The sequence below is a fragment of the Leptinotarsa decemlineata genome, unplaced genomic scaffold (genome assembly GCF_025532065.1).
Source record: "Leptinotarsa decemlineata unplaced genomic scaffold, Ldec_3_MD MMD2_P_RNA_scaffold_6, whole genome shotgun sequence".
Taxonomy (NCBI): domain Eukaryota; kingdom Metazoa; phylum Arthropoda; class Insecta; order Coleoptera; family Chrysomelidae; genus Leptinotarsa; species Leptinotarsa decemlineata.
The window spans coordinates 8,359,492-8,387,488 of NW_027412533.1; the positions used below are offsets into that span (position 1 = coordinate 8,359,492).

The 27,997-nt window shown below is 35.2% G+C and overlaps 1 protein-coding gene across 1 annotated transcript; it reads right to left on the reverse strand.

The window, feature by feature from the left end:
• On the reverse strand, positions 1 to 27,707 carry LOC141480208 (uncharacterized). The gene is made up of 3 exons (XM_074170100.1): positions 27,531 to 27,707; positions 24,025 to 24,196; positions 1 to 1,595 (listed from the first exon to the last, which is right to left on the reverse strand). Exons 1-3 carry the CDS (start codon positions 27,705 to 27,707, stop codon positions 1 to 3), a joined length of 1,944 nt encoding a protein of 647 aa, XP_074026201.1.
• Between the last annotated feature and the right edge of the window lie 290 nt (positions 27,708 to 27,997).

Sequence of the window (27,997 nt, forward strand, 5' to 3'; positions counted from 1 at the left end):
TTATTGTAAACGAACATTAGCAAGGACAGTTTGGGCACCAGCGTGACCCAACCGGATATGCTCCCTTTTGAGTAGGAGGGACACTACATAATTTTTTGCAGGGAGAAGTATGGGGTGTTTTTGGGGTTCAGGGACGTCTGCGTGACGCAAACGCCCTCCGACGCAAATGAGACCTTGCTCATTCACGAAGGGATTGAGAGCTAATATACTTTTGTCAGAAATTGATTTCGAGGATTTTAACGCGGAAATTTCTTTAGAAAAATATTGGGACTGTAAATTGCGAAGGACCAGCACTAAGGCAGAATTTATCTCAAATATGGATAAAGGACCGGACAACTTGGTCTCCTTATTTTTAGAATTGGATAAAAAACGTGAAACATATGCTACTGAGTGTAGTAATTTGTTAAAGGAAGAGAATCTCTGGAATATCTCATTCCAAAATTCGTCTTTAACTTGAGTGCTTGTCACTAGCACTTGCAGCTTGTTTGTCTTCTGCTCAGGTATAGCACTTGGAGGAGGTTTCAAGATAAATTTAGACAATTCCAAATTTATTTCGGAGAGGAAATCAGGACCGTGCCACCACAATTCTGAATTCAGGAGATCAAAAGCTAATACTCCCCTAGAAAGTAAGTCAGCGGGATTTTTAGAAGAACGAACGTGTCTCCATTGAGCTTGTGGCAGGGAAGTTTGAATTTGGGACACTCGGTTGGCCACGAAGGTGTGCCAACGGGATGGATGGGACTGAATCCAGTGCAGAGCTATCTGCGAATCAGTCCACAAATTTACAGATTCGACAAAGATTTGGATAACCTTTTTTGCTAGTTTGGTGAGCAATACCATCGCACACAATTCCAGACGAGAAATTGAAACAGTTTTCAGCGGTGCTACTCTGGATTTGGAAGTGACTAAGAGAGATGTGACGGTATCATCGGAATAAGTGGTTCTGAAGTACAAACAGGCACCGTAAGCACGTTCGCTGCTGTCAGCGAACCCGTGGATTTGGATTTGTTCAATGGACTTTGAGGAAAACAAACATCGAGGAATTTTAAGAAATTTTAGGGATTCAATTGAATTGATGAATCCCTTCCATTCTTGGAACAATTCAACAGGAAGCGGTTCGTCCCAGGAGATTTTTGCTAACCAAAGTTTTTGCAGGAAAATTTTAGCAAGAACTATGAACGGGCCCAGAAAGCCTACCGGGTCAAACATTTGAGCAGTGATTGATAACGCTTTGCGCTTAGACGGAGTATCATTACAATAAATTTTCGGTAGAGAAACTGCTAAGTTGTCAGAACAGGGATTCCAAGATAAACCTAACACCTTGCTAGGGTTGTCTTCCATTTTTATTTCGTATTGGATTGGATCAGGATCTTCACAATATTTTTCTCTGAACTGTGAAGAATTGGATGACCACTTGTGCAGTTTGAAACCTGCAGAATTCAACAAACTATTGAGTTGATGATAAGAATCTTCTAACTCGGAAAGGGAATCGGTGCCATGGAGCACATCGTCCTCGTACGTCTGTTTCAATAATGCCCGTTTGGCTAACGGGAAACCTTTACAATTGGAAGCGAGCTCCTTCAAAACTCTAGTTGCTTAAAAAGAGGAGGAAGTGACTCCATAAGTAAAGGTGGAAAGTTGAATGCATTTTAGCTCTTCTTGGGGGGAGTTTCTCCACAGGATGTTCTGGAGATGTCTTTGCGAATGGATTCATTTTAACCTGGCGGTACATTTTCTCATTGTCGCAGGTCAGGACATAAGAATGCTGACGGAAACGGCAAAATATATCATACAAATCTGGCTGTACTTGATAACCCTTGTGTAGAAGATCATTCAAAGAAAATCCAGTAGAAGTTTTAGTGGAGCCATCGAAAACTACTCTGAGTTTCGTGGTTTCACTGGACTCCTTGATAACGCAGTGATGCGGAAGGAAATATTTTATCTCAGCGGATTTGTCGGTGGGATTAAATGGAACATATTATGTGGCATGTTTCAATGACACATATTCATCAATGAAATTTTTATAAGCGGAAAATAATTCTTGATTATTTTGGAGCCGTTTCTCTAAATTGGTAAATCGCCTTTTTGCAATATGGAAGGAATCCCCAAGAGGAATCTTTTCAGTGGGGCATTTGAACGGAAAATCTACTTGGAACGTCCCATCTTTGTGACGCACATGCGTTTGAATAAAAATTTGTTCAGCAAGCTCTCCGTCTGCTGATAGGGACTTAGACTTTGGAAGCTCTTCGACTTCCCAGAATCTAGAAAGAATTTCACCTAATGAATCTGTGGATTCGCAGGCATTTTGGCAAAGAAGTGAAACCTTGCCGTGTTTCGGAACCCTCTGAGGAGGCAATTGTCCTCCAATAATCCAGCCGAGCCTCGTCAGCTGAAGGGTAGGAAGTTTGGGACCTAGCCTGTGGATTTGTGGCAGTAAAATGTCGTAATAGGCGTCAGCGCCCAGGAGAACATCCACATCGGATGGAATGTGAAATTCTGGATCAGCAAGTCTGAATTCTGACGGAATATTCAAGCTATTTTTGTTTAGCGGAATTCTAGGTAATTTGGAAGTGATTACCGGGAGTATTGCACAAGACACCTTGAGGCTAAAATTCTCATGAGTATTGGAACGGATAACAATATCTAACATTTTGTTAGAAACAGTAGGAGTGCATCTTATGCCGGAAAATTGAATTTGATTGTCGTAAGTTTTATTATTCAATTTTCTTACGAATTTTTCAGAAGCGAAGGAACATTGACTGCCGTTGTCTAGAATCAGCCTAGCTTTAACGGGATAACCGTTTTCGGAAAGAACATCTACTACGGCTGTGGCTAATAGAATTTCATGATCTTCTTTACCAACAAGAAGTGCGGATGGCATCGAAGATGCCGGAGTAATTGCCTGAGGTTCGGGCTCAAGGGCTCGGAAGTGAGCCGTATTGTCAGCATTTTGAGTGGGAGGATTAAGGGGAGACGAACGCCAATTTTGACTGGGACTTGTAGTTTGAACTAATTTCGGAATTGCCCCCGTACTACCGTGAGGCCTGGGACTATCTCTCGGACTATTATTTGAATTTTGGGAATTTTTTGGAACATGACCTTGGGAAGAGTTTCTGTGAAGTAGTGTGTGGTGTTTTCTACCACATAGGGTACAACTTTTAGACTTACACTCGGTCAGCAGGTGTTTGCCACCCAGACAGTTAAAACAGAGGGCCAAGGACCTAAGAAAACTGTATTTTTCATCAGTACTAATTTTGGAAAATTTATAACATTTATAAATATCATGATCAGGGACCTTACAGAACCAACAAATTCGACCTTTACTGGTCGGGAAACTACCATTTACATGTAACGCGGTTTTTGAACCTGTCCTTGAGAACTTTTCTGATTTTAATTCATGCGACGCGGAATGAGAGGAAGGAGTCAAGGATTCTAAAGCACTGCATCTGGCCTCAATGATTTGAAAAAATTCCTTTAAAGTAGGATTCATTTTTAAATCTCTACTGGACTGGTACTCCTTTTTAGTACCGTAATCTAACTTTTTCATGACAGCATTAAGAATAATTAAATCCCAATGTTCAATTGGGCATTTCAAATTTTTCAAGGCATCCAAGTTCTTTCGAATATTTACTAAAAAGTCTCTGAGGGAAGAAGAAGTACATTTTGTAATGTTCGGACAATCCAGTATAGAATTTAAATGTGAATTTATAATAGCTAAATTATTTTCGTACCTTTTTTCTAAAATATTTATTGCAATTTGGAAATTTTCATTTGTGATTTCAAGTGACTCAATGAGACACAAAGGCTCTCCTTTCATATAAGAACGCAAATAAATTAATCTTTGAACATCTGTTAAGGAATTGTTATTTTTTATCAAAGCAGTAAACAATTGATAAAACGGCGCCCATTTTGCATAGTCACCCTCAAATTGGGGTATGGAAATTTGAGGAAGTTTTACTCGTCCACCTTGTTCATTTAAGGCAGGCACGGATTGCATACTATTTGAAATGGAAAGGGCAGACAGAGAGGTGGAAGGAATGGTTAAACTGTGAATCCTTTTTTTAAAACTTGCAACGGATGAATCAAAATTAGTTTGTAAACTATCTCTATCTTCTGTATCAGATTTTTCTGGGTCTAATTCCTCAATTTCATCCTGAGCACTGATATACTTAGTAATTTCATTTTCTAAATTATCTAATTTAGTTTGAAGGAGAAACAAATCATTTTCGGACTCTAAATTCTGAGTAGCCCAAGTTTGAGTTCGTGTAATCGCGGCTTTAGCATTTTTTCTTTGTTTCTTTAAGGACTGCATTGTGTGTTTTGAATTAAGAAATCGTAAAGTTGTCTATAGTCCAAATGATACAACTATTCTAAAATGGAAAGAACCACGCAGGATTCTGTGGACGAACACTATGCTCTGCCTTTCGCGACGTAGATTTAAATTTTTACTTACGGCACAAACTTTTTCGACACTGAAAAATTAGCGTGAATGTTCTTGCTAACGTTGGGAACGTAAAGCTTTTACACAATGCAATAACCGCACTAGAACATAGGTCATAAATCAACTCAATCAAAATATCCGTGTGCGAAAAATATCACTAAACAATGTATCAAGAAAATTGCATGGAAAAAATCAATATGCAGTAAATCAAATATGCGATAAATTAAAATGTACAGCAAATCAAACTGGTATAGTCGACTTCATTTAAAATTTTATTTCATAAATAAATCGCTACGGGAAGAAAGGGCTGCGAAATTTTAAATACGGCCCTGGAGTATGAAATTGATTACTTTAAATTAATTTTTTCGACGAAAGAAAAAAATCAACTCTTTTCAGAGCCGTTCCTGGAAGGACTCAATCAAATTATTTCAAATAAAGCCGACTCTAATAGGAGAGAGCAAATGCCAAAACAAAGATTTCTTTCTTTTTGGATACGTAAGAAACGCCCAACAATATCTTAAATTAAGTCAAACTGTAAGAAGAAATAATCGGCAGCAAACTGAAACATCAAATATGAATTTATACAAGAGTTTTTGAATGTTAACACTACGCTGCGCGCGGTGGAAATGTTTTCTGGAGCGAATCGTTACTGTTCAGTTGACGATATCCTCTATTGGAACTGGAATTTGGAAATTGTATTTTTGTAATACAACTAGGAAATCCGAATAATCGAAAAGAAGCAATGTTGTTTTTGCAACATTAATCGAAGAACGAACTGTTCAGCATCCGGCTCGAAGGACCAAATGATCGGGATGGGTTTAACTGCCCTTTCTCGAACACGGGGGAGTTATAATCAACTTCGATACTAGTGGACTGGATTCCTTGTAGGTTGCTGGCTTTGAATAAATTGACGCTGAATCAGTTCGTTAACTAAATATATTTACAATCCTTAGCAGCTACCATCTCACAAAATCGTAGGACATACAAGTAACATTGGGCGTTGGCAAAATGCTTCTCATAAGATAGTCTGTGTTTAAATTACTTACAAAACGTTTCCTTCTTCAAGACACACTATGCACAATGTACCACTAATATATGCGAATTCACCTTCCTTTACTTATTAACTTGAAAAAAATACAAACGCCGAAATTATTCGAGCGTCGTGGATAAATTGAAAAATGAAGAGACTAAATCTCAGTAGGAGAAAGAAAAGTCAGTTAGGTTTCACTACCTCGGAGGACAATCTCGGAATGCGTTGTACCTCTCTCGGTTCTTTTTGGAATTTTTAATCGCCACATGTCGACCGATAAGGGAAAGGGGCGATGTTTCTGGAATTCTGGGAATTCGTTGAAGGAACCTAAAGGTTTACAGATGTAGGAGTTGGAAAGCAATAAATGAATTGACAGAGCGCGTTCAGGGATGGATTGAGCACAATTTAAGTTGGAACTGAATAACTAATAAAGGATCAGAAGAAGCTTGTTGGAAACTGTGTTTCCAACAGAATTTACATCTCAAGTTTGGTTTCGAGGAAAACAAACAATTACAAGCAACGTCAGATTTGACCAAAATTCCTTTTTCAACTGTGCGTGAAATAGTCGCCAAAAACAAACCTTATGAACGCAAGACGCGATGTGATACAGGATTACGAAAATAGGAATAGGATTATATTCTTCAAATGGTAATATGTTGAATTAGTTAATAATCACAATGTTACAATGTCAAGTGAGGTTAGGCGAAATGTTGATAAAATGTAAAATAGTTGATTGTCGAATTTTAAAATACAATAATTGAAATTAAATATGAAATTTGCATTACTTTTCAATCTCAACCTCACTTGACATTGTGAGTATTAACTAATTTAACATATTACCATTTGAAGAATATAATCCTATACATCATCTTGTATCTCTCTGATGATGACAATGTCCATTGTCGAAATATTGGAAATATAATGTTATAAGAGTACACCTAGGCTTTCGCTGCATTCCCTAACAATTTCAAGGGTCCTGCAACAGTGGCGCGGTGTTCCATATCTCTATATAGGAAGCAGATAGGAATCTAATTTTCTATAATATTAGCTTATTGCTCGAGCTCGACAAAATAAAAATATTGGCGGTCACACAGGGTGTTCGATTTTTTCTGGGCGGATCCCAACTGTGTCTTTTTAAATGGCAACCTATATTTTTTATCGCTTTTTCGGTTTCTTCATAGAAAATAAAATAAACTTTATGTATATCTGCACTTCGAAAATATTGATGGTTTTCGAGATATCTAGCATGACAGGTTTTTTTTTCCAATATTCGTCACTCAGAATATTTGAAATTATAAAGTGGTGCCAAGTCCAGTTGAAATTTTTTTTGGTCGAATATTCTACATTGGTAACTCTCTCAAACGATATATCTGAAATCGACCTGTGATATACAGGGTATGAAAAACCGCTTGCCAAATATTGTAAATGAAAATTTGCAAAATCTTCCTTATATTAAATGGAACACCCTGTATATTATTGATCCATAAGAAGCGCCAACGAAACCTCTACAAATTTCATTGAGTATTCCCTATGGCTAAGTTCAATAGTTTTTCTCAAATGAGCATTTCTTTCGAAAAATGGTCATTTTTTCAAAGCGAAATCCATTTGACGACTGATAAGAATATACAAAAAATACCCTTTCCTTAAAATATCGCCCATTCCTAAAATTACCTGTTGCTAGATAAACAAGTTGCGAATTACACCACAAAATGGACGTTCTTGAATAGTTACAATAATTTCAAAAATCTCGGAATTTGTGCCATATTCTTTCGGTCTAAAACAACCTTTCAGCGAATGAAATATTTATTGGAAATCAAGTAGTCTGGCAAATGACAGAACAAAATATTTGGCTGCAAATGAATATAAATTCTTAGTCAATCGTGAAGTTGAACTGTCGGTATAATTTCATCAGAATGTTGTTATCAAAAAGTGATTTGATTGATATGATTTTCATATTAGGTGAATCAGACAGGAATTGTTTATTGGCAAGTAGAATTTATTCTCAACGGTATCCAGATAGAAGGCATCCAGATGAAAGATCTTTCCGAAAGGTCTTGGGACGATTCGTTGAAACTGGATCTATTAATTATTCCAAACATGAGCGCATCAAGCCAGCTACTAATGAAGATAATGAATTGCAAGTTCTTCTTGCTGTTGAAGAAGATCCTAGTAGGAGTCAACGACAAATTGGGGAAATAGTGGATATAAGTGAGAGATCAGTGCAACGAATATTGAAGAAACATCGCTTGCATCCATACCACGTTCAGTTACATCAAGAACTACTGTATGCTGATTTCGAGAAAAGAGTGAGATTTTGCAATTGGGCCATGAGCAAAATTCGTCGAAACGAATATTTTTTCAATAATATTTTATGGTCGGATGAATCGACATTCCATAAAAATGGATTTGTAAATCGACATAATTATCATTATTATGCGACAGAAAATCCTCACTTATTGAGACAGGTGGATTATGAACATAGGTGGTCGATAAATGTCTGGGGAGGCATCATTGGAGAATATGTAATTGGTCCATACTTTTTTGAGGGACATATGAATGGTGCAATGTATCTCAATTTCTTACGAAATGATTTACCAGGTTTGTTAGATGATATTCCTCTTGACCTCCGCAATAGAATGTGGTTACAACATGATGGTGCACCTGCTCACTATTCGGCAGAAGTGAGAGATCATCTAAATGAAGTATTTCCCAATAAATGGATAGGACGGAATGGGCCTGTACGGTGGCCCGCTAGATCACCAGATTTGACGAAACTAGATTTTTTCTTATGGGGATACATAAAAAATATGGTTTACGTTGAGCCACCAACTTCTCCCGAAAATATGCGACTTAGAATAACGAATGCTTTTCGCAGCATTACACCAGCTGTCTTGCGCAGGGTAGAACAGTCTTTCAAACATAGACTTCAGCTCTGCATTCAAGAAAATGGAAGACATGTTGAACATATTTTATAAAAGTTCCATTATCAACCTTAATTAAACTCCCCCTTTTGTAGTTTTGTAATTTGCCAGTTGACAAATTTGAATATCTAGAACTCAAGCTCTGAATGAATGTAATAACATGAAAAAAATAGTTATTTATAATGTTTCTTTCTTTTAACTTGTTTGGTTTGATATTGCACGATTTATGAGTGAAATTCTGCATCCAATGAAAAAATAATTTTCCATTTAGCAAAAAGTGATAGGTACATACATTTATTTCGTTAAAAAATATTTGTTTGGACACCTTCTAATGTACAAAATTGAAACAAGATATCTTTCGTATATTTTTATCAGTCGTCAAATGGATTTCGCTTTGAAAAAATGACCATTTTTCGAAAGAAATGCTCATTTAAGAAAAACTATTGAACTTAGCCATAGGGAATACTCAATGAAATTTGTAGAGGTTTCGTTGGCGCTTCTTATGGATCAATAATATACAGGGTGTTCCATTTAATCTAAGGAAGATTTTGCAAATTTTCATTTACAATATTTGGCAAGCGGTTTTTCATACCCTGTATATCACAGGTCGATTTCAGATATATCGTTTGAGAGAGTTACCAATGTAGAATATTCGACCAAAAACAAATTTCAACTGGACTTGGCACCACTTTATAATTTCAAATATTCTGAGTGACGAATATTGGAAAAAAAAACTTGTCATGCTAGATATCTCGAAAACCGTCAATATTTTCGAAGTGCAGATATACATAAAGTTTATTTTATTTTCTATGAAGAAACCGAAAAAGCGATAAAAAATATAGGTTGCCATTTAAAAAGACACACTTGGGATCCGCCCAGAAAAAATCGAACACCCTGTGTGACCGCCAATATTTTTATTTTGTCGAGCTCGAGCAATAAGCTAATATTATAGAAAATTAGATTCCTATCTGCTTCCTATATAGAGATATGGAACACCGCGCCACTGTTGCAGGACCCTGTATATATATATATATATATATATATATATATATATATATATATATATATATATATTTATATATATATATATATATATATATATATATATATATATATATATATATATATATATTTATATATATATATATATATATATATATATATATATATATATATACATATACATCAGCAGAATTCTTCACCGACATAACATATCAACTTCGTTCATACCAGAACGAACAATAAGGTCCATGCTTCGTAATCCCAAGGATCAGATACCACTGGAATCACAAGGAGTGTATGAAGTACCATGCCATGATTGTGACAGGACTCACATCGGCCAGACCAACAGACGAATCAACATTCGCAAAGATGAACACAAACTAGCAGTGAAGGGAAAAGTCACCACGTCTTCTCTTTTCCAACACGTACTTCAAACAGAACATAACATCAATTTCGACAACACAAAAATGCTAGCAAGCAACGAAAACTTTTACCCACGAACAATCAGAGAGGCAATCGAAATTGAAAAACGACCTGATAATATGAACAAGAGGGATGATGCGCAAAGATTACCATCAACATGGAGATCTGTTTTATCACTTCGCACAAGCAATCAGACTGCTCAACTCCAGAGGCAAAACTCGGTACATGACAATACAGGTACAATAACAGAGACAGGAGAGGCAGCTCAGGTAATAAGACCAAAACAGGTAGTCGAGCAAACACAGGTAGTGGCAGCAACGCAGGTAAAGGGAAACATCCATCCCTATAAATTGAGACACAGAGTTCGAATTAATCAGTCTAGTAGAAAAAAAAAAAACCAGACATCACCAGAAGATGGCAAATGAGACTTTGCCGAAACGTTGTGAAAATAATCCTTATGGGGAGAAAATACACAGAACACGGAGCGAAACCCGAGAAAACAGCTCATCATACTTTATCCGTGGGAATCTTCGAGTTAACATATATATATATATATATATATATATATATATATATATATATATATATATATATATATATATATATATATATATATATATATCTGGAAGTCCAGGTGTCCCTGGACTTCCTCTTTTTCTCTCGGGAATGTATAGATGGGGTAAAAATATCACCAGTACATCATATAACTAAACATGGAAAATGTTTTTCTTTGATAACTTTTCAAGTGAATATTCAAAATCATCCAAATTTTGGTAATTGACTGAACAAATGATTTCCTTCGATGAGCTTTCATGCAGGAGTCAGTTGTTTTGCTACAAAGTCAGGAACGGACTACCCCCGATGGTCCACAGCCCAAAACTTTGAAATGACATATATTTTTCAACAAATTAAGGTTACTTGGACAATTTTATGAATGAAAGTACTCGTGTGGAAAGTCGATCGGAGCAACGAGTCTTGATAAAATGTAGTTTCACTCGACGACATCAAACCCGCTCGTCCACCATTATTTGAAATGAATAATTATCAAAGCAGAAATAATAATGATAACGTTAATTCAACAACATTTATCCTGAGATGTCTACCATTATTCGAAAATATTAGTTTTTACGGAAAATGGAAATGATAGGTGAAATGTTCATAACGAATTTTTATAATGCAAACACGTTTAACTAACGAAACTCAAGAGCCTCAAGAGCAAACAGAAATGAAAAATCCGCTACAGAAACTGCTCGATATGACCACCTTCTCTCTCTATACATTTTCTTAGTCTGCGAAGACACCCTCTCTGTACTTGAAATAGCATTCCAGGGTCGTTTCGTATGGCTTCACAATGTAATGTTATTTTATTCAACAATGCATCTCTTGTGTGAATAGGTGTAGCGTAAACAAGGCTTTTTAGATGCCTCCACAGAAAGAAATCCAATGGATTTAAATCCGGAGACCGCGATGGCCATGAATATGGCCCACCTCTATCAATCCATCTATTGTGGAAAATATGGTTCAGATGGTCACGCACAATCAAACTAAAATGAGGAGGAGCGCCATCATGCATAAATCACATATCTCTTCGGGTTTACAATGGAACATGTTCCAAAAGTCCATTCAAATCGTTCTGAATGAACTCCAAATAACGTTCTCCATTCAATCGGTCCTGTAGAACGAATGGTCCTATAAGATGGTTTCCTATGATACCAGCCCAAACATTCACGTTGAATTTCCGTTGGTGTTTGGTTTGCAATATCCCATGGGGATTTTCTTCGGCCCATATATGGAGATTATGAGAGTTGATAACTCCATCTCTACTGAAACCTGCTTCATCAGTGAATGAAACTCGATTAATAAAAGTCATATCCTCTCTTTGCCTATCCATGAACCAATTGGCATATTCCAGTCGTGCTGGAAAATCTTGAGATGTTATGGCATGTACCTTCTGGATGTGAAATGGGTGGAGCAGTTGTTCCCTAATTATTCTATGAATAGTGGACTTGGATGTATGGAACTGTTCTGATAGATTTTTGATGCTCATTGAAGGATCATCAGCGACGGCTTCCAAAATATTTTCCTCCAATACAACGGTACGTACAGTCCTAGGAGCGCCCTCACCACCTCGTTTTGGCAAAACTGTACCTACAATAATATCGAAATAAAACAACGTGCTCAAATTAATCATCAATTATTACATACCTGTCTCCCTCAAGCTGCGATCGACACGCTCGAATGTTTCTCTTGACGGTACCGTTCGATTGGTAAAAAAGGTGGGAATACAGACGACGAGCTTCTGCCGCATTACAAAATGCTCGTCCATAAAATACATGCATATCTGCATATTCATTGAATGTAAACTGTTCGGCCATATCAAAAAAATTCTAAATATCCTATAGAATATTGACAATACAATGATAGTCATATGACAACGCACCACTCAACAAAACAAAATCGCATTCCAGTTTCTCATTTTTTATCAAAACTTTCTAAAAGGTTTTTTTGTCAACATCTGTGAAAGAAATGGAACATAATTATTCCCTGGATATTTTTCACCTGATCATGTGCAGCCGTTTTTGTAGTTCATTCGTTTGCTTTTTATCAGTATAGTAAATATTTTTTTCGATGTGCGTTTTTTCAGCTAAATTTAGATTCGTGTTAAAGAATTTCTCCCATAAAATTATAATTATCAGTGAAACTCTTCAACAGTTTAGCTTTGAAGAAGAATTTGACACATTATGTACATACAAGAATGAATTCGATATTTCATAGTAGAGTAGCTTGTTAGTTTAAAAACACCACGAATCTACAGAACTTGATATTTTTTTTGGTGGACGAGCGGGTTTGATGTCGTCGAGTAGAACTACATTTTTATCAAGACTCGTTGCTTCGATCGACTTTCCACACGAGTACTTTTATTCATAAAATTGTCCAAGTAACCTTATTTTGTTGAAAAATATTGAAAAATATCTGTCATTTCAAAGTTTTGGGGTGTGGACCATCGGGGGTAGTCCGTTCCCGGCTTTGTAGCAAAACAACTGACCCCTGCATGAAAGCTCATCGACGGAATTCATTTGTTTAGTCAATTACCAAAATTTGGATGATTTTGAATATTCACTTGAAAAGTTATCAAAGAGAAACATTTTTCATTTTTTAACTTCGAGGGCCCGTAACTTGGTTACGAAGACTTTTAGGAAAAAAAGTTATATGAAGTACTGGTGATATTTTGACCCCATCTATACATTCCCGAGAGGAAAAGAGGAAGTCCAGGGACACCCTATATATATATATATATATATATATATACATATATATATATATATATATATATATATATATATATATATATATATATATATATATATATATATTTAATGATCTGCGAGCGTACTTCATCTTCTAGGCACTCCTCAAACTGAACTTGTCATCCTATCGTGTGCCTCTTTATACGGTCCGAACGTCTCAACTCAGGTGTTTCAAGTACTTTAGGTAAAATTGCCTATATTTGTACTGCATCAGGTACTATTCTTTGTGTTGTTAGATCTTCTCTAGGAATGTGTATGGTTTTGTTTAATATATTGAATGTGAGGTCTTGTTGTGTTTTGATTTGTACTTGTTCCTCGATAAGTGATTTATGAACGTTAAATTTATAGATGTTCAAGTTTTCCCAAATGTCCATGCGGTTTTCCTTGTTGACTTGTTTTATGAGTTTTTTGTTCTCTAGTGGAGGGAAATAATGTTTGTTTTGTATGGCGTGTGTTGCGAGGTTTGATTCATATACTATTGGATTTATTTATGCCTTCTTGTGCTCATTGTACCTTTGGATCAGTTTTTTCTTGGTTTGGCCGATACAAAATTTGTTGCAGTCCGAGCATTGTATACTGTATATTTCGTGTTGGTCTTTGTCTTCTTCTTTTTCATATTTGTTTATTTTTTGTGTTATCTTCGTGTTTGTATGTGATGTTGATGTTCAGTGGTTTGAAGACGTTTGTTAGTTTTTTGGTTTGGTGTCCTACGTACGTAAATGCTGTCCATGGTTGTGTTGTTTTGTCTGTTGGGGTGGCTTGATCCTTGTTGTGTATTTTTTGTTTGACTCTGTTTTCTTGTTTATCTATTGTCTTTTGGGTGTATGCGTTTTCGTTCGCTATTTGGTATATGACTTTCCGTTCTTTGTTTCGGGCTTCATTGCTGTAGAATGTGCATTTTTCAATCAATCTCAATTTTTTTTCTATTGAAATATTAGGCATGAAAAACTATATCTTGACACTAACTTTCACAATTTTAGTTTCATTTCCAAGGCACTCTATGGTTTTTTTTGTTTGTCAAAAACGGCAAAAGTTTATTAGGCAATTTTTGTTTTCAAATTTGACTACACCACTGTATTCGTAGTCGTTATAAATCAAAACTGTCAAATTTTCATTAAAAAATATTTGTTAACAACGAAGTTACAACAACTTCAATTTTGTAAACAAAGTATTTGTTTGTAATTTTTATTCAGATTATAGACATATTTGAGATCTGACAACAGTGTCATCACCAAGTAGAACACCAGTGAATTTGTACAGTGAAAATCCGAAGTCAACAGCTCAATGCGTTCTACAGTTATAACTCCTGAAAATATGGTAATGTGAGAGATTTGTGGTGCAAGCGTTTTGTAATAAAAATCTGACTACGCCACTGGATTTGTGGATAATATTCCCTTAAAATCATTCATTTGAGTGTAGGTTACGAGAAGTGAAAATAAAAATAAAAATTGAATAATTGAATAACAGAAAATTAAAAGTTCATTTTCAAGTTACGCAGTAGTAGACCAAGTTCAGAATCTCATGTCATGGGATCTCCCAATTGCGCTTTTATCAAATCTTGATAGAATCTTGAAGTATTAATGGTCATATTTGTAAGCTTTTTGGAAGTTTCCCAATAACAAATAATAGTACTTTTGTAACAGCGCACCTGGAAAATCACATTTTATGAGATTCTGAACTTACTCTACCTTCTTCTATAGCTGATGAAAACAAAATGTATACAAACAAGTTTCAAAGTATTTATTCAACAATTAATTGCCATTAAGAAAAAACTGATACTAAAATAAACATTGATTTAAAACTAAACATTCAAATTTTTGTGGCTTCTACCAAACCTCCATTAAGTTCAATACATTTATCGTGTCTCTTCCGAATATTGTTTACATTATTTCTTATTTGTTGAACTGTAATTTCGGCACAAGCTTGTCGTATCCTTTGCATGAGTTCAGCTCGATTCGTTGGTCTTGTTCTGTATACTTTTTGTGTCAGAATACCCCACAGAAAAAAGTCTAATATTGTTAGATCAGGCGATCTAGGTGGCCATTCAATTAAGTCACTACCTCGTCCTATCCAATGATTTGGAAACTGGTTATTTAGCCACTCTTTAACAATCCTCGAATTGTGCACGGAACAGCCGTCGAGCTGAAAATATAAATTTACTTGTTCCGCAAGAGGCATTTCATCTATTTCGTCCGATAATTGGTTATTTAGAAATTCCAAAAAATTTTGCCCGTTTATGTTTCCATCAAAAAAATATGGACCTATTATTCTATTTTGTACTATAACATTTTCGGAATATTGACTTTTACAATTTATGATCCAGTGCGGATTTTCCGTAGCCCAATACCGAGCATTTTGCGATGGAACTACCCCCTTGGTGCTGAAAGAAGCTTCATCACTAAACATTATGCAGTTTAAAAAATTTCTTGCATTCAGGTACTTGCCTTGTGCCCACAAACAAAATTCCATACGTTTCACTTCATCACCTGCCTTTAAAGAGTGAAAAAATTTAGGTTTAAATGCTCTCATTTTGTTTTGTTTAAGACATCGTCGAATAGTCTCTCTCGGTAAGTTTAAATCCAAACTGGCGACTCGTAAACTTCTGTTTGGGTGGTTTCTAAAATAATCTAAAACAGCACCTTCGTTTAAATTTATTCTTCGGTGATTATTTTTTAAAATATGTTTGCTGACTGCACCGGTTTCTTTAAATGTTTTGTTAATTTTACTGACGGTGCTTCTGTCAATGGGAAGTCGATTTGGATGTCTGTGATTAAATATCCTAGCTGCTTCTCTTTCACTTTGATAATTGTCCCCAGAAATTCTCACAATTTCAATTCTTTCTTCTAATGATAATTGCAAAGCCATTATTAAATGCACGTAACTAACAACTATTATTTTATTTATGATTAACTGTCAAAATCACAGCCTACTGTTGATTTATTATAAAACCTTTGCATAATGAGTTCAGCTTCCTCAAATTATTGATATCTCCTCTAAAAGATTGTTTTAGCTGAGTTATGAAGAATTTACAGGGAACAATTTTTGTCCTGCTCTCTGTTTTATTATTGAATAAACGATTTCCATGCTTTAAATCAATTTGATTTTAGCGGCTATGCGGAAGAATGTACTAAGTACTGCATAACTTGAAAATGAATTTTTAATTTTCTGTTATTCTAGAATACACTTCTCGTAACCTACACTTAAATGAATGATTTTAAGGGAATATTATCCACAAATCCAGTGGCGTAGTCAGCTTTTTATTACAAAACGCTTGCACCACAAATCTCTCACATTACCATATTTTCAGGAGTTATAACTGTAGAACGCATTGAGCTGTTGACTTCGGATTTTCACTGTACAAATTCACTGGTGTTCTACTTGGTGATGACAGTGTTGTCAGATCTCAAATATGTCTATAATCTGAATAAAAATTACAAACAAATACTTTGTTTCCAAAATTGAATTTGTTGTAACTTCGTTGTTAACGAATATTTTTTAATGAAAATTTGAAAGTTTTGATTTATAACGACTACGAATCCAGTGGTGTAGTCAAATTTGAAAACAAAAATTGCCTAATAAACTTTTGCCGTTTTTGACAAACAAAAAAAACCATAGAGTTCCTTGGAAATGAAACTAAAATTGTGAAAGTTAGTGTCAAGATACAGTTTTTCATGCTTAATATTTCAATAAAAAAAATTGGGATTGATTGAAAAATGCACATTCTACAGGGGTGGTTCCATTTTAAATGGGTCACACTGTATATATGAATGCGTTATAGGCAGCCATTTTGTGTGATGGTGGATGGTTTGAACTTGCGGGTATGGTGGAGTTTGTTTGTGTAAGTTTTCTGTATATTGCCACTTTTATTATTGATTCAGTTTTCAAGAAAGGACCATTTTGTTGAATGTGTTTCACCAGCTAAGACCTTAGCATGCTCGGCTAGCGCGCATCTTCACATTGGTAATGAAGTGATGATATCATCAAAGCATTTTTCTATAAAAAAGAGTATGAAGAATGACACAGGTATTACTGTGTCTAACAGGTCATCCATAACGTAGGCAGCCCGATTTCTAGCTGCATATGTTATGGATGACCTATCAGAAACAGTATAGGTGTGTGAAAAATAGAGTATTGAAAATTTCTTTCATCCAATTTCACAAAAAATATCTTGATATTCTACTAATATTATTTCTAGATAACTCATACCCTTCATGTATGATAAACAATATTTTGTTTGATTTCTCATCCATAACAGACATTATTATAACTATGTTACCAAACCCTATTATTACTGACAACAATGAAAATATCATTATTCCACCTCAGGTTTTCTATAGTACTTCACACCTTATTGAGGAGATCACTCCCAAACTCTCTAGAACATTCAACGAATTACCAAATATTAAAATAGTCACCATTTAATCAGAACGATACACACCAAAGTGAAAGATAAACCTCCCCTCGCTTCTCGAACGAATATGGTATATATTCCATTCCAAAAACTATGTTGGTCAAACGTCAAAAATTTTAAGCTCCAGAATAACCTCTCACATAGGTGATTGTAGACACTATCCTAAAAGATGCATCATGCATCTCTGCATGATCAACACAAGTTTTTTCACGTGTTGCTGAATGGTAAAATGAGCATTGAAATTGTAGATTTCGGATTATCAAACATATTCATCTCAGGAAACAAATTGACGAAATATTGTGGGATTCTACAATATATAGCACTTGAAATGTTTCTGGGTAGAAAATATGATAAAGCTAAGGTAGGTGGGTGGTCGTTAGGCGTTATATTATACAAGATGCAGTCGAACGCTTTCCTCTTTGAAAGTTTGACATTTCAAAAACTAAGGGGCTAGTGGTTCATGGCGAGTACCAGGTCCCTTCTAGTATGAAACCAGACTGTGTAAGTCTCCAGAAAAACTTTCGGTTCTAGACCTTACCAGGAGAACAGGCTTAGACATCATCGCGAAATATGAATGGATGAACCAGGGATGTGAAAGTAACGAGATTGGACCCTATATGGAGTCCGAACAAGACCTGACTGATCGGAAAAGGATAGCCTCTCTAGTTTGCTTAGGTTTCATTTTGGCATTCATCATGTTGTCCATCTTTTATTATATCATTTCAAGAAGTACCCAGTAATTTCTATGTTTCTGATCAGTAAGACAAATAAACAAATTATGCGTTAACGGTTTGAAATCCTATCATTTTGTGAATTAACATCAATATTGAAAACATGAAATTTTATAAAACTGAATAGTATCAAGTTGTCTGATTGCTCGAACCTCCTACTCATTATAGCTCTATGAGAATATTGATGAAATATAAAATATGAAGTGAGTTAGATGTAAATTAGATGAAAGCTGCCACACAAGTTTCGTGTTGCAGTTTGTGAAGTGTTTCTCTAATACATCATGGGTTTCAATCAAATATAGGCTGATTCTTCTACTATATCGTGTAGCAATCCAGTGAATGATATCTGATTCAATTCCATAACTAATGTTTGAAATACAAACTGAATAGAAAAAATGTTTCATATAGTTTTATATAGTTGAGAAGGTGATTGTATGTTCTATGAAATAGTCTAAGGAATATACCGATTGATTCTCGAACATTTTCAATTTTATTGATTTGTGGTTGATCCAGTATAGATGTTGTATCGTTTGATGTATGGTAATATATGTTTCAATGAACTATACTTTTCTCCATACAATTCAATGGCAGCGTGAACAATGGTTTTCTTCTCACTCGGTAGAATATCATGAAAAAATACCTGTTTTTCATTCGCGGTGCTTTTTACAACTGATTTTTTTTGATTTTGAGAAAAGGTTATAATTTCCAAAATTTAAGTCCTTCCAAAAAAGTTATTTATTTTTTGTCAGTAATTTTTCAATTTGTGAAAAAATTATGAGTTTGTCAAGTTATTAGCTAATTGCACTTTTTGGTGGTTCATATTACGCAGCAACTTTTCCGGGTGAACTTTTCAATTTGTCCTTTCTTACACTTCAGCAGATTCTCTATTGATTTAATTTTGCTTATTTTTCATGCTTTGAAAGGTTGAATAACCAGAAATAGCAGAGAATCATAATTTTGTTATTGAGTTTCTTTCGTGCCTTCTATCGTGTTCTTGCACAAAATAAAGTTATTTGAAAAGAAAGCCCTTCATACAATTAATATTCGAGTTTTTTGAAAACATCCGGCGTTCTCCTTTCCTTTGAGTTCCTAGGTTTTCTCCAGTCTCCAAGTAATGGTTTTCTCTTAACAATATTAATCAGGTTTTGAGTAGGAATGAACTGAATTTTTCACCTTCATCCCATCTCAACTGAAACGAAGATAAAGTGTCCAAGTTGCTACAAAAAAATTGCCAGTTTGGCTCGCAGTAATGATGGAAATGGATTCTCTTTTCTTATACGTTTTTTCTGCTAAGCTCTCTTCAAAATTCATAACCTGAAATGATTCGCTTGATATTTCATTCGCGACACAAGCAACAGTCTCGTTTCATCAGGATATAAAAGTAAATTGAAACAATTTGGGAGGGAAACAATTATGCAGATTTTCATGGAAATTGAAAATTGGGTGATAATTTTTATTTTGCGAGTTTTATAACACACTTTTTCGACTCAGACTTTGGTTTAATGCCACAGTAATATGAAATATGCGTTTTGGAGCTTTTAAATTGAAATTGAGAGACCAGATTAAATATTTCCCAAGTTGAACGGAGATTTCTGGAGGGACACTATTAGAAGATTACCCAACTACTCGCTTCGAAAAATCAAGCAGATCTGATAAAGCTTTCATAATCTCAATATAAACGAAAATGTATAACTAACACAATCACAGTTGAATGAACCAGTGAGTGCAACAATATATTCTGAAAATAAGAAAAGATTCAATTTCAGAAACGATTTTAATTCAATGAAAACTGATTGACTGTTTTGAAACACCATTGTGAAGAAATGAGATTTCAGAAACGTTTTACTCATTTTATGGAACATTAGAAATTATTATACGTTATCGATTCGTTGAAAAAAGGAGACACATACTCTTATACAGTAAACTGTTTTCTTTGTTTCATGCCGATTTTCCAGGTGCTGAATCATCATTGAGTAGACATCGTTATCATCCAATTTGCACAAGATTTCTACAAGTAGTAGATAGCTAGGTCTGAAGTGAGTGGGTCTACTCGACTACTGCAGCCTCGCGAGGGTTTATTGTGACTCACACTTATTCTAATCCTATTCCAGCATGCTAAAAAATTCAGGCAGTAAGAACTGTTGTTGAGAACATTATCCACAGGCTTGAGAGGGACCTGATCATATATCTCATGACCCTCTCATCGAAGAAAGTCATAAGATGTCTCTCATAATCTTTTCTTTGAGGTCATGAGAGCTTTCATGGAAGGTTTCATTAAAGGTGATCGAAGCTCATTCACAGAATAGAAAGCAGGTGGTTTTTATGAATAATACATCGGAAGATTCATTCTGAATCAATGAAACATCCTGTTCCTCAGGGCTCTCTCCTAGGTCCACTTTCATCTAGAGTGTAGATAAATAACAGTTTTCATCAACTTGTCCCAATGAATTGTTTTTATTATGCAAACGACACCATAGTCAGTAACCAACTGATATTGAGTGATCTCACTCAATATCCCTCTAACTTTTTTTATTTATCTTGGATCCGGATATCACGCAGGTTGCTATAGCTACACCCGTGACGAAGTTGGGAGTTAGTCCTTGTAATCACAAGGTCTTCCAACGATGACACGAAATCGCAGTTGGCCCCTGATGATGAATCCGCTTGCTTGTTTGACCCCTTACTTGCAACCAAGTGTTGTCTATCCTTTACACTTGGCTGTACCGTACTGACAAAGGTTGAATAGCCAGAAATACGTGTCTGCGGTTTGCCCACGTTCCTATGAGTGTTTTGTCAAATAACCTTCTTTCCATCGATAATACCATTTCACTCAATATCCCTCTTTTTTTTTGATTTATCTTGGACCCGGATGTCACGCAGGTTGCTATAGCTGCACCGTGACGAAGTTGGTTGTTCCTCCTTTTAATCACAAGGTCTTCCAATGATGACACGAAATCGCAGTTGGCCCCTGATGATGAATTCGCTTGCTTGTTTGACCCCTTTCTTGGAACCAATTGTTGTCTATCCTTTACACTTGGCTGTACCGTACTGACGAAAGCCTAAATAGCCAGAAACACGTGCCTGCGGTTTGCCCACCTTCCTATGAGTGCTTTGTCCAATAAACTTTTTTCTATATATATATATATATATATATATATATATATATATATATATATATATATATATATACAATATAAAATATTGTAAAAGTAAAATTCAAAATAGTGCTGTGAATATGAAATTAAGGATAATGTTGAATATATAAAATGAGTAATGAATATTGCTGTTGATATAAAATTCAAATATGAAGTCTAAAGTATATAAAATATAGAAAAAATAGTGTTTTATATATAAAATGTGAAAATGGTGTTGCAAATATTAAATTGAAAGTAATACATATATAGAATATCTCATAATGAGAGAATACTTACTTATATTATAGAGCAATAATTTCTATGTGAATTTTTTTTCAATTTGATTTTTTTTATAACAAATTGTAATATATGTTTTTTATATAAATATATTGATGGATGGAAAGGTGTGACGACGCTTATCCATTCCTTAATTTTTGCTTTAAATAAATGATGGGGAATTATATTCTTCCATTTCATAAGGGATCAAGCTATATAATTTGGGTCCCAAATAGACATAACTTCTTTGTAGGGTGTTTTTTTTTTATCTTGGTATAACAGAAGACTTGATTTTGTGACGTGTACTGTAGTTATGATTTATGGCTATCGGTGTATTTCTGTGAGTATGCTGTCGCATTACTGCTGATAGAAAATATAGTTGTCAAAGATCAAATAACTTCGTTTCGCGGTTTGAGTCATTAGTGGGTTAAGTGTATGGTTTTCTAAATATTATTTTGATGGTCCACTTTTGTATTTCCTCCAGTAGTTTGGTATAATCATTCGTTGCCGCTCGCCAGGCTAATATTCCATAATTCAAGTGTGGTTCAACTAGGGCATAATATAATAGCCGAAGCTGATCAATTTTCAAAATATTCGATAGATATTTGAACTTTGACAATGTACTTTGTAGTTTTTTCAAGACGAAGGCGATATAGATATCCCATTTCAAATTACTCCCAAATATTCCCCCCAAATATTTAATATGTTGGACCATCGATATTGTTTGGTTGCCATCTATTTGAAGGGTGTCATATTCTGGTAAGTTCTTCACGTATGAGGTGAAAGGTATGAAATGTGTTTTCTCGATGTTCATTATTGAAAGCCGATTTTTAAAACACTTTCGGATTATTTTTAAGTCTCTTTCAGCTTTTTTTCCAAAGATTACCAATCCTCGTCTAGATATATAATTGCTATGTCGTCAGCATAACTTACCACATTTCCTTCTAAATTTAGTTTCAGCAAATCGTGGAGTTAAATATTTAAAAGTATAGGCCCTAGGACTGTGCCCTCTGGAACATCATATTTTATTACTGTTTCTTCACTGAGGTTATCTTTACCCTAACTCTTTTAATTATTTCTTGTAGATATTTTTTTATCAGATGGTATCTTTTTCCTCTTATCCCAATACTTTCTAATATATTTAGCAATGTATGATGGTCGACGGTGTTGAACGCTTTAGCGAGATCTATGAATATGGCCAATGTTGGTTTGACTTTGTCAACATATTTGGATATTCTTGAAGTGACGTATACTATGGCGTCTTACGTGGATCCATTTTCTCTAAAGCCAAATTGTTTTTTCGATATTAATTCATATTTTTCCAAATAGTTTGTTAGACGCGTTTTCAGTAACATTTCAAAAATTTTTGCAAAATTAGAGATCAATTAGAGATCATTTTTGTGCAGTGGTTTGATTACAGTAATCTTGAGAGCGGATGGAAATATGCTAGTTTGTATAGACCAATTCATGATATATGTCAAGGATTTGATAATGTATCCAACAATTAGTTCTATAATATCGGCAGTCACGTTGTCAAGACCTGGTGCTTTCTTTTTTTTTTTCAATTTATCAACATTCATCAATGTATCCATATATTTCATCATCATTTGTCTCTCCTAGAGAAAATGAGTTCATCGATTGATTTAGAGCCTGTGGATGTATATTATTATGTTGTTTTACTGCTCTGCCATTTTTTGTCCTATACTTGAGAATAAATTATTAAATTCATTAGCCATCTGTTTGTTATCGGTGAAAATGTCACCGTTTTCATCAATTACTTCATTTATAGCTTGATTTTTCTGTGTTTTCGCTGTTATTTCATTCACACACTTCCATAGACTTAACAAGATATCTTTATTTTTTTAAATTTCGTTCTGATATTATTTTTTTTGCCTCTTTCATTATATCATTCAATTTGTTTCTGTATTTTTTATAATTTTGTATATTTTCATCAGTTGGGAATTTCATTTTTATCGCATATAGTTCATGCCTATGGTTAACTGATTTCAAGATGCCATCTGTCATCCTTTTTTTTTTCTAAATTGAGAATTTTTTATTTTATATATTCGTTATACTTTCTTCTATATGTTTTTTTATTGTGTCTATGAATATGATGGTGGCAGTATTGATGTCACTGCATATATACACTTCTGAGAAATGTTCTCTTTTTATAATATCAACTAATTTATTTTCATGAATGTATTATGGTATTTTTTCAATGATATCTTTATTGGTAATATATCAATGACGTTTCTGTCATACTTAATGAACATATGATCTATGCAGGTCTTTAAATCTTCATGTATTCTTGTGGATGCATTTATTACGGAAGCATAATCGTACTCACTCAAAATATTGAGATAATCATTCTTATCATCTTCATTATCATCACCTAAGATATTTAGATTCATGTCCCCAGTTACAATTTGTTTATCAGCTTTTGGACAATTTTTGAGGTATTCTCCCAGTTTTTCAATGAAAGATTGTATATTTGTTGGAGGTGGTATGTCTGTATGGAGCTAGAATTGATAATTGTTTATTGTTTGATTTCGACATTATTTTAATTCCAGTTATTTCTCCCAACTCAATCGTTCTGGATATAAAATCAATGTTTTTTCGAACAAGTAATGGGCTTCGTTGTATATAATATGATAGTTGTCTATATTATAGAATGTAACATATTCAATTTGCCATGTTTCTGAGAGAATGATAAAATCGAAATCCTCATCACACTGATATAAAAGCAACTTCAATTCATCTATATTTTTGTTCAAGCTTCGAATGTTCATATGAAATAATTTGAAATTTTGGTGAGTTTCACATTTGAAGAGTTTGTTTATTTGATGTATATTTTCAGCTGTAACGGTATCAATTTCATTAATTTGAAAGTCTCTGAGATATTTGTCCACGACTGTATATATATATATATATATATATATATACAGGGTCCTGCAATAGTGGCGCGGTGTTCCATATCTCTATATAGGAAGCAGATAGGAATCTAATTTTCTATAATATTACCTTATTGCTCGAGCTCGACAAAATAAAAATATTGGCGGTCACACAGGGTGTTCGATTTTTTCTGGGCGGATCCCAACTGTGTCTTTTTAAATGGCAACCTATATTTTTTATCGCTTTTTCGGTTTCTTCATAGAAAATAAAATAAACTTTATGTATATCTGCACTTCGAAAATATTGATGGTTTTCGAGATATCTAGCATGACAGGTTTTTTTTTCCAATATTCGTCACTCAGAATATTTGAAATTATAAAGTGGTGCCAAGTCCAGTTGAAATTTTTTTTTGGTCGACTATTCTACATTGGTAACTCTCTCAAACGATATATCTGAAATCGACCTGTAATATACAGGGTATCAAAAACCGCTTGCCAAATATTGTAAATGAAAATTTGCAAAATCTTCCTTAGATTGAATGGAACACCCTGTATATTATTGATCCATAAGAAGCGCCAACGAAACCTCTACAAATTTCATTAAGTATTCCCTATGGCTAAGTTCAATAGTTTTTCTTAAATGAGCATTTCTTTCGAAAAATGGTCATTTTTTCAAAGCGAAATCCATTTGACGACTGATAAAAATATACGAAAGATATATATATATATATATATATATATATATATATATATATATATATATATATATATATATATATATATATATCCTAATTCAAACATAGCAAAAGGAAAGAAAAGAAATCTTTAGTGAAAATAAGTGATCCAAAAAAAATTTCCTCAAAAACGACTTATGTGGTATGATAATTTTCAGTTGAGAAATAAATATATATACAAAGAACGTAAATGTGAAGCTTTACGTAGTCTGTGATAGACTTCTCATGCAGCAACATTTGAAGTGGAATCTTCCTGCTGAGACAATTGAATGAATGTTAATCACTGAAGTTTTACTGATAGTATATCACTCTTTTCACACTCTCATTTGAGTATTCTTCTGTGGTGAAATACATCCCAGTTGAATAGAATGTTTTGTAAACAGACGAAGGCCTTGAGCATGCGCATGTCCGTTGATATCGTCTTCTCAGGCATCTGCTAATTCTAATGAGCTCCATCGCTTCTGGTGGAAGATGCTTTCGTAAGTTGAAGCGCTGGGTTGGGCCTTCCCGTGAGCTTCTTCTCATTGTATGGGTGATCGCCTGTTGCAGATGTTGTGTGGCGTTCTCCAGATCAGTCTTTGTTTCGATACGTGATATGTCTCCTATCGTATTGTGAATGGTGCGCTGGAATCCTTTGATTTCCATTCCAGTCGCGAGATTTTGCGTTGAAGTCGCATATGGTAACTGTTGCGTGGTGATCTGGAAACAATTCTGCTATATTGGTTCTCTCTAGTCTTATACCTTGCGGAGGCAGGTATACTGATGGAATCGTATCGTTTTAGTTTCACTGCCACTGCTCCTTTGAGTTGTATTTCTGGATTTCTATCTACGTGTTGGGCTAGTTCAGTTTCCACTAGTAGCCGCGCGCTCCCGTGGCGCGTAGCCCCCTGGCCTGTCTGTCCTATATAGGTTGTATTCTGGGATGCGATAGTTGTTTATTCCTCATTCCAGTCTCCTGGAGTACCTTGACGTCTATGTCTAATCGTGATAGCAGTTCCCGTAGCTCGTTTCTCCTGTCTGTAAAACCGTTTATGTTTTACGATCCTATTTTCAGTTACTCTGGGATTTTTGCTGGCATCACTGTTTCCCGGGTGCTTGTATTAGTACAGCTAACACCGCTTGAGCAATCTTTTGCTTCTTGTTCGTCAATTTTCCGTGTATGTTTATCAATTCGTTGGTGTTTATGTTTTGAGATTGCCTCCGGCTGTCTGCGCATTCGGTGGTGTCTTTGTGACTGTTGGCCTGTTAGATGCTGATTGCGCTGTCCTCGGTTTGAGGTACATTTTATATCCCCCGTAGCTGACCCCAGGCAGTTGGCGCATTTCACTGGCGTCTCTTGTTATTTGACACTCTCTGGTGGTGTGGTTTTCTCCACACTTTACGCAACGCGCAGTTGTGTGGCAGCATCATTGCGCGTGTCCGAAATATTGGTAACGGTGACATTGTGATATAACTCCCCTGATCGTTCTTGCTGTAACCGCAAAGAAGATTCACATGCGTGAATCTCACATGCGTGAGATTCACGCATGTTCTTAGTGTGAAGAACTTTTCTTCTTTCTTTGGTACCAAGACTGTGTAGCCTTGTTTGGCTAGATCGATTACGACATCTATCTCTTCCACATTTTTCGGTATTCCACAGATTACACGTGAAGCGGTATTTTCTTTTTGACGGAGTACGTATGGAAGTCCAGTTTCCTGTCTTCCATGTATTTGGTTGCTTTTCGCCTTTCTGTTTCGTTTGTTGTGTGTATGTGAATGCCATCCATCGTCAGTTTGGCTTTGTTATATTCTATTTTCTTCAGTTCGAGATCCTTGGATATCTCGTTTCATCTTCTTGAGTCGTGGAGCACAATTGGTGGCGGCTTTGAGTTGTCGGTGGCTGTCGGTGTCACTTTTTCAGCGGTTGGCAACATTTCTTTGTTTGTTGGCCATAATTTTTCAGTTGGCAGAACTTCTCCTTGTTCTATTGATATAATTTGCTCTTCAGGAGTTGGCACCATTTCTTCAATGGCTGCTGTTTCCTGTGTTAACGGGTCCATGGCCTCGCGTTTTTCCTTTTTCTGTTTTTTTCCGCTTTATCCTGCGCTAAGCGCCATCTAGTGCATCGGTTTGGTTTCTTTTCCACTTTTTTGAATCTATCTTTCGAATCGCATTATGTGCTCTTTGCTGGCCTTTCAGAGGTTTTCGGGTCTACGTTGCCCTTCTTCAGGGTGTTTTTTGTCACTTACCTTAATGTCTCGGGAGTCTGCTTTCGTTCCATCTGGCTTTTCGGCTTTTTCAGCATATGTGCCAGTTTCTATCCATGCAGGTTCTCCCTTTTTCTCTCTGTCTTTCGATGCGTTGGTCTTTTTGTTAAGTGCCAGTTGTTTTTCCAATTCTTGGAGCCTTGTTGTCATTGCTGCCATTTTTTTTATCAGCTTCAGTATGTCCTCGTCCTACTTCTCCTTATTTTTTTTCAGTTGGAGGTTTTCCTCTGACAATCTCTAAATTTCCTATTCCATGTTTTCGATGGTACTTGAGAGTGTTCCTAGAAAGAATTTGTATCTGAAAATTCGAGAATTATGTGTGAGACACATACAGATATTTCTAATAAGAACTGGTTTCTGCTATTTCGCAGTTCACTGGTTCTAAGTTATTTTTTCGGATAACGTGAGCTTTTGTTCACTGAACATGTCTGTACTCATCGGTGTCACGA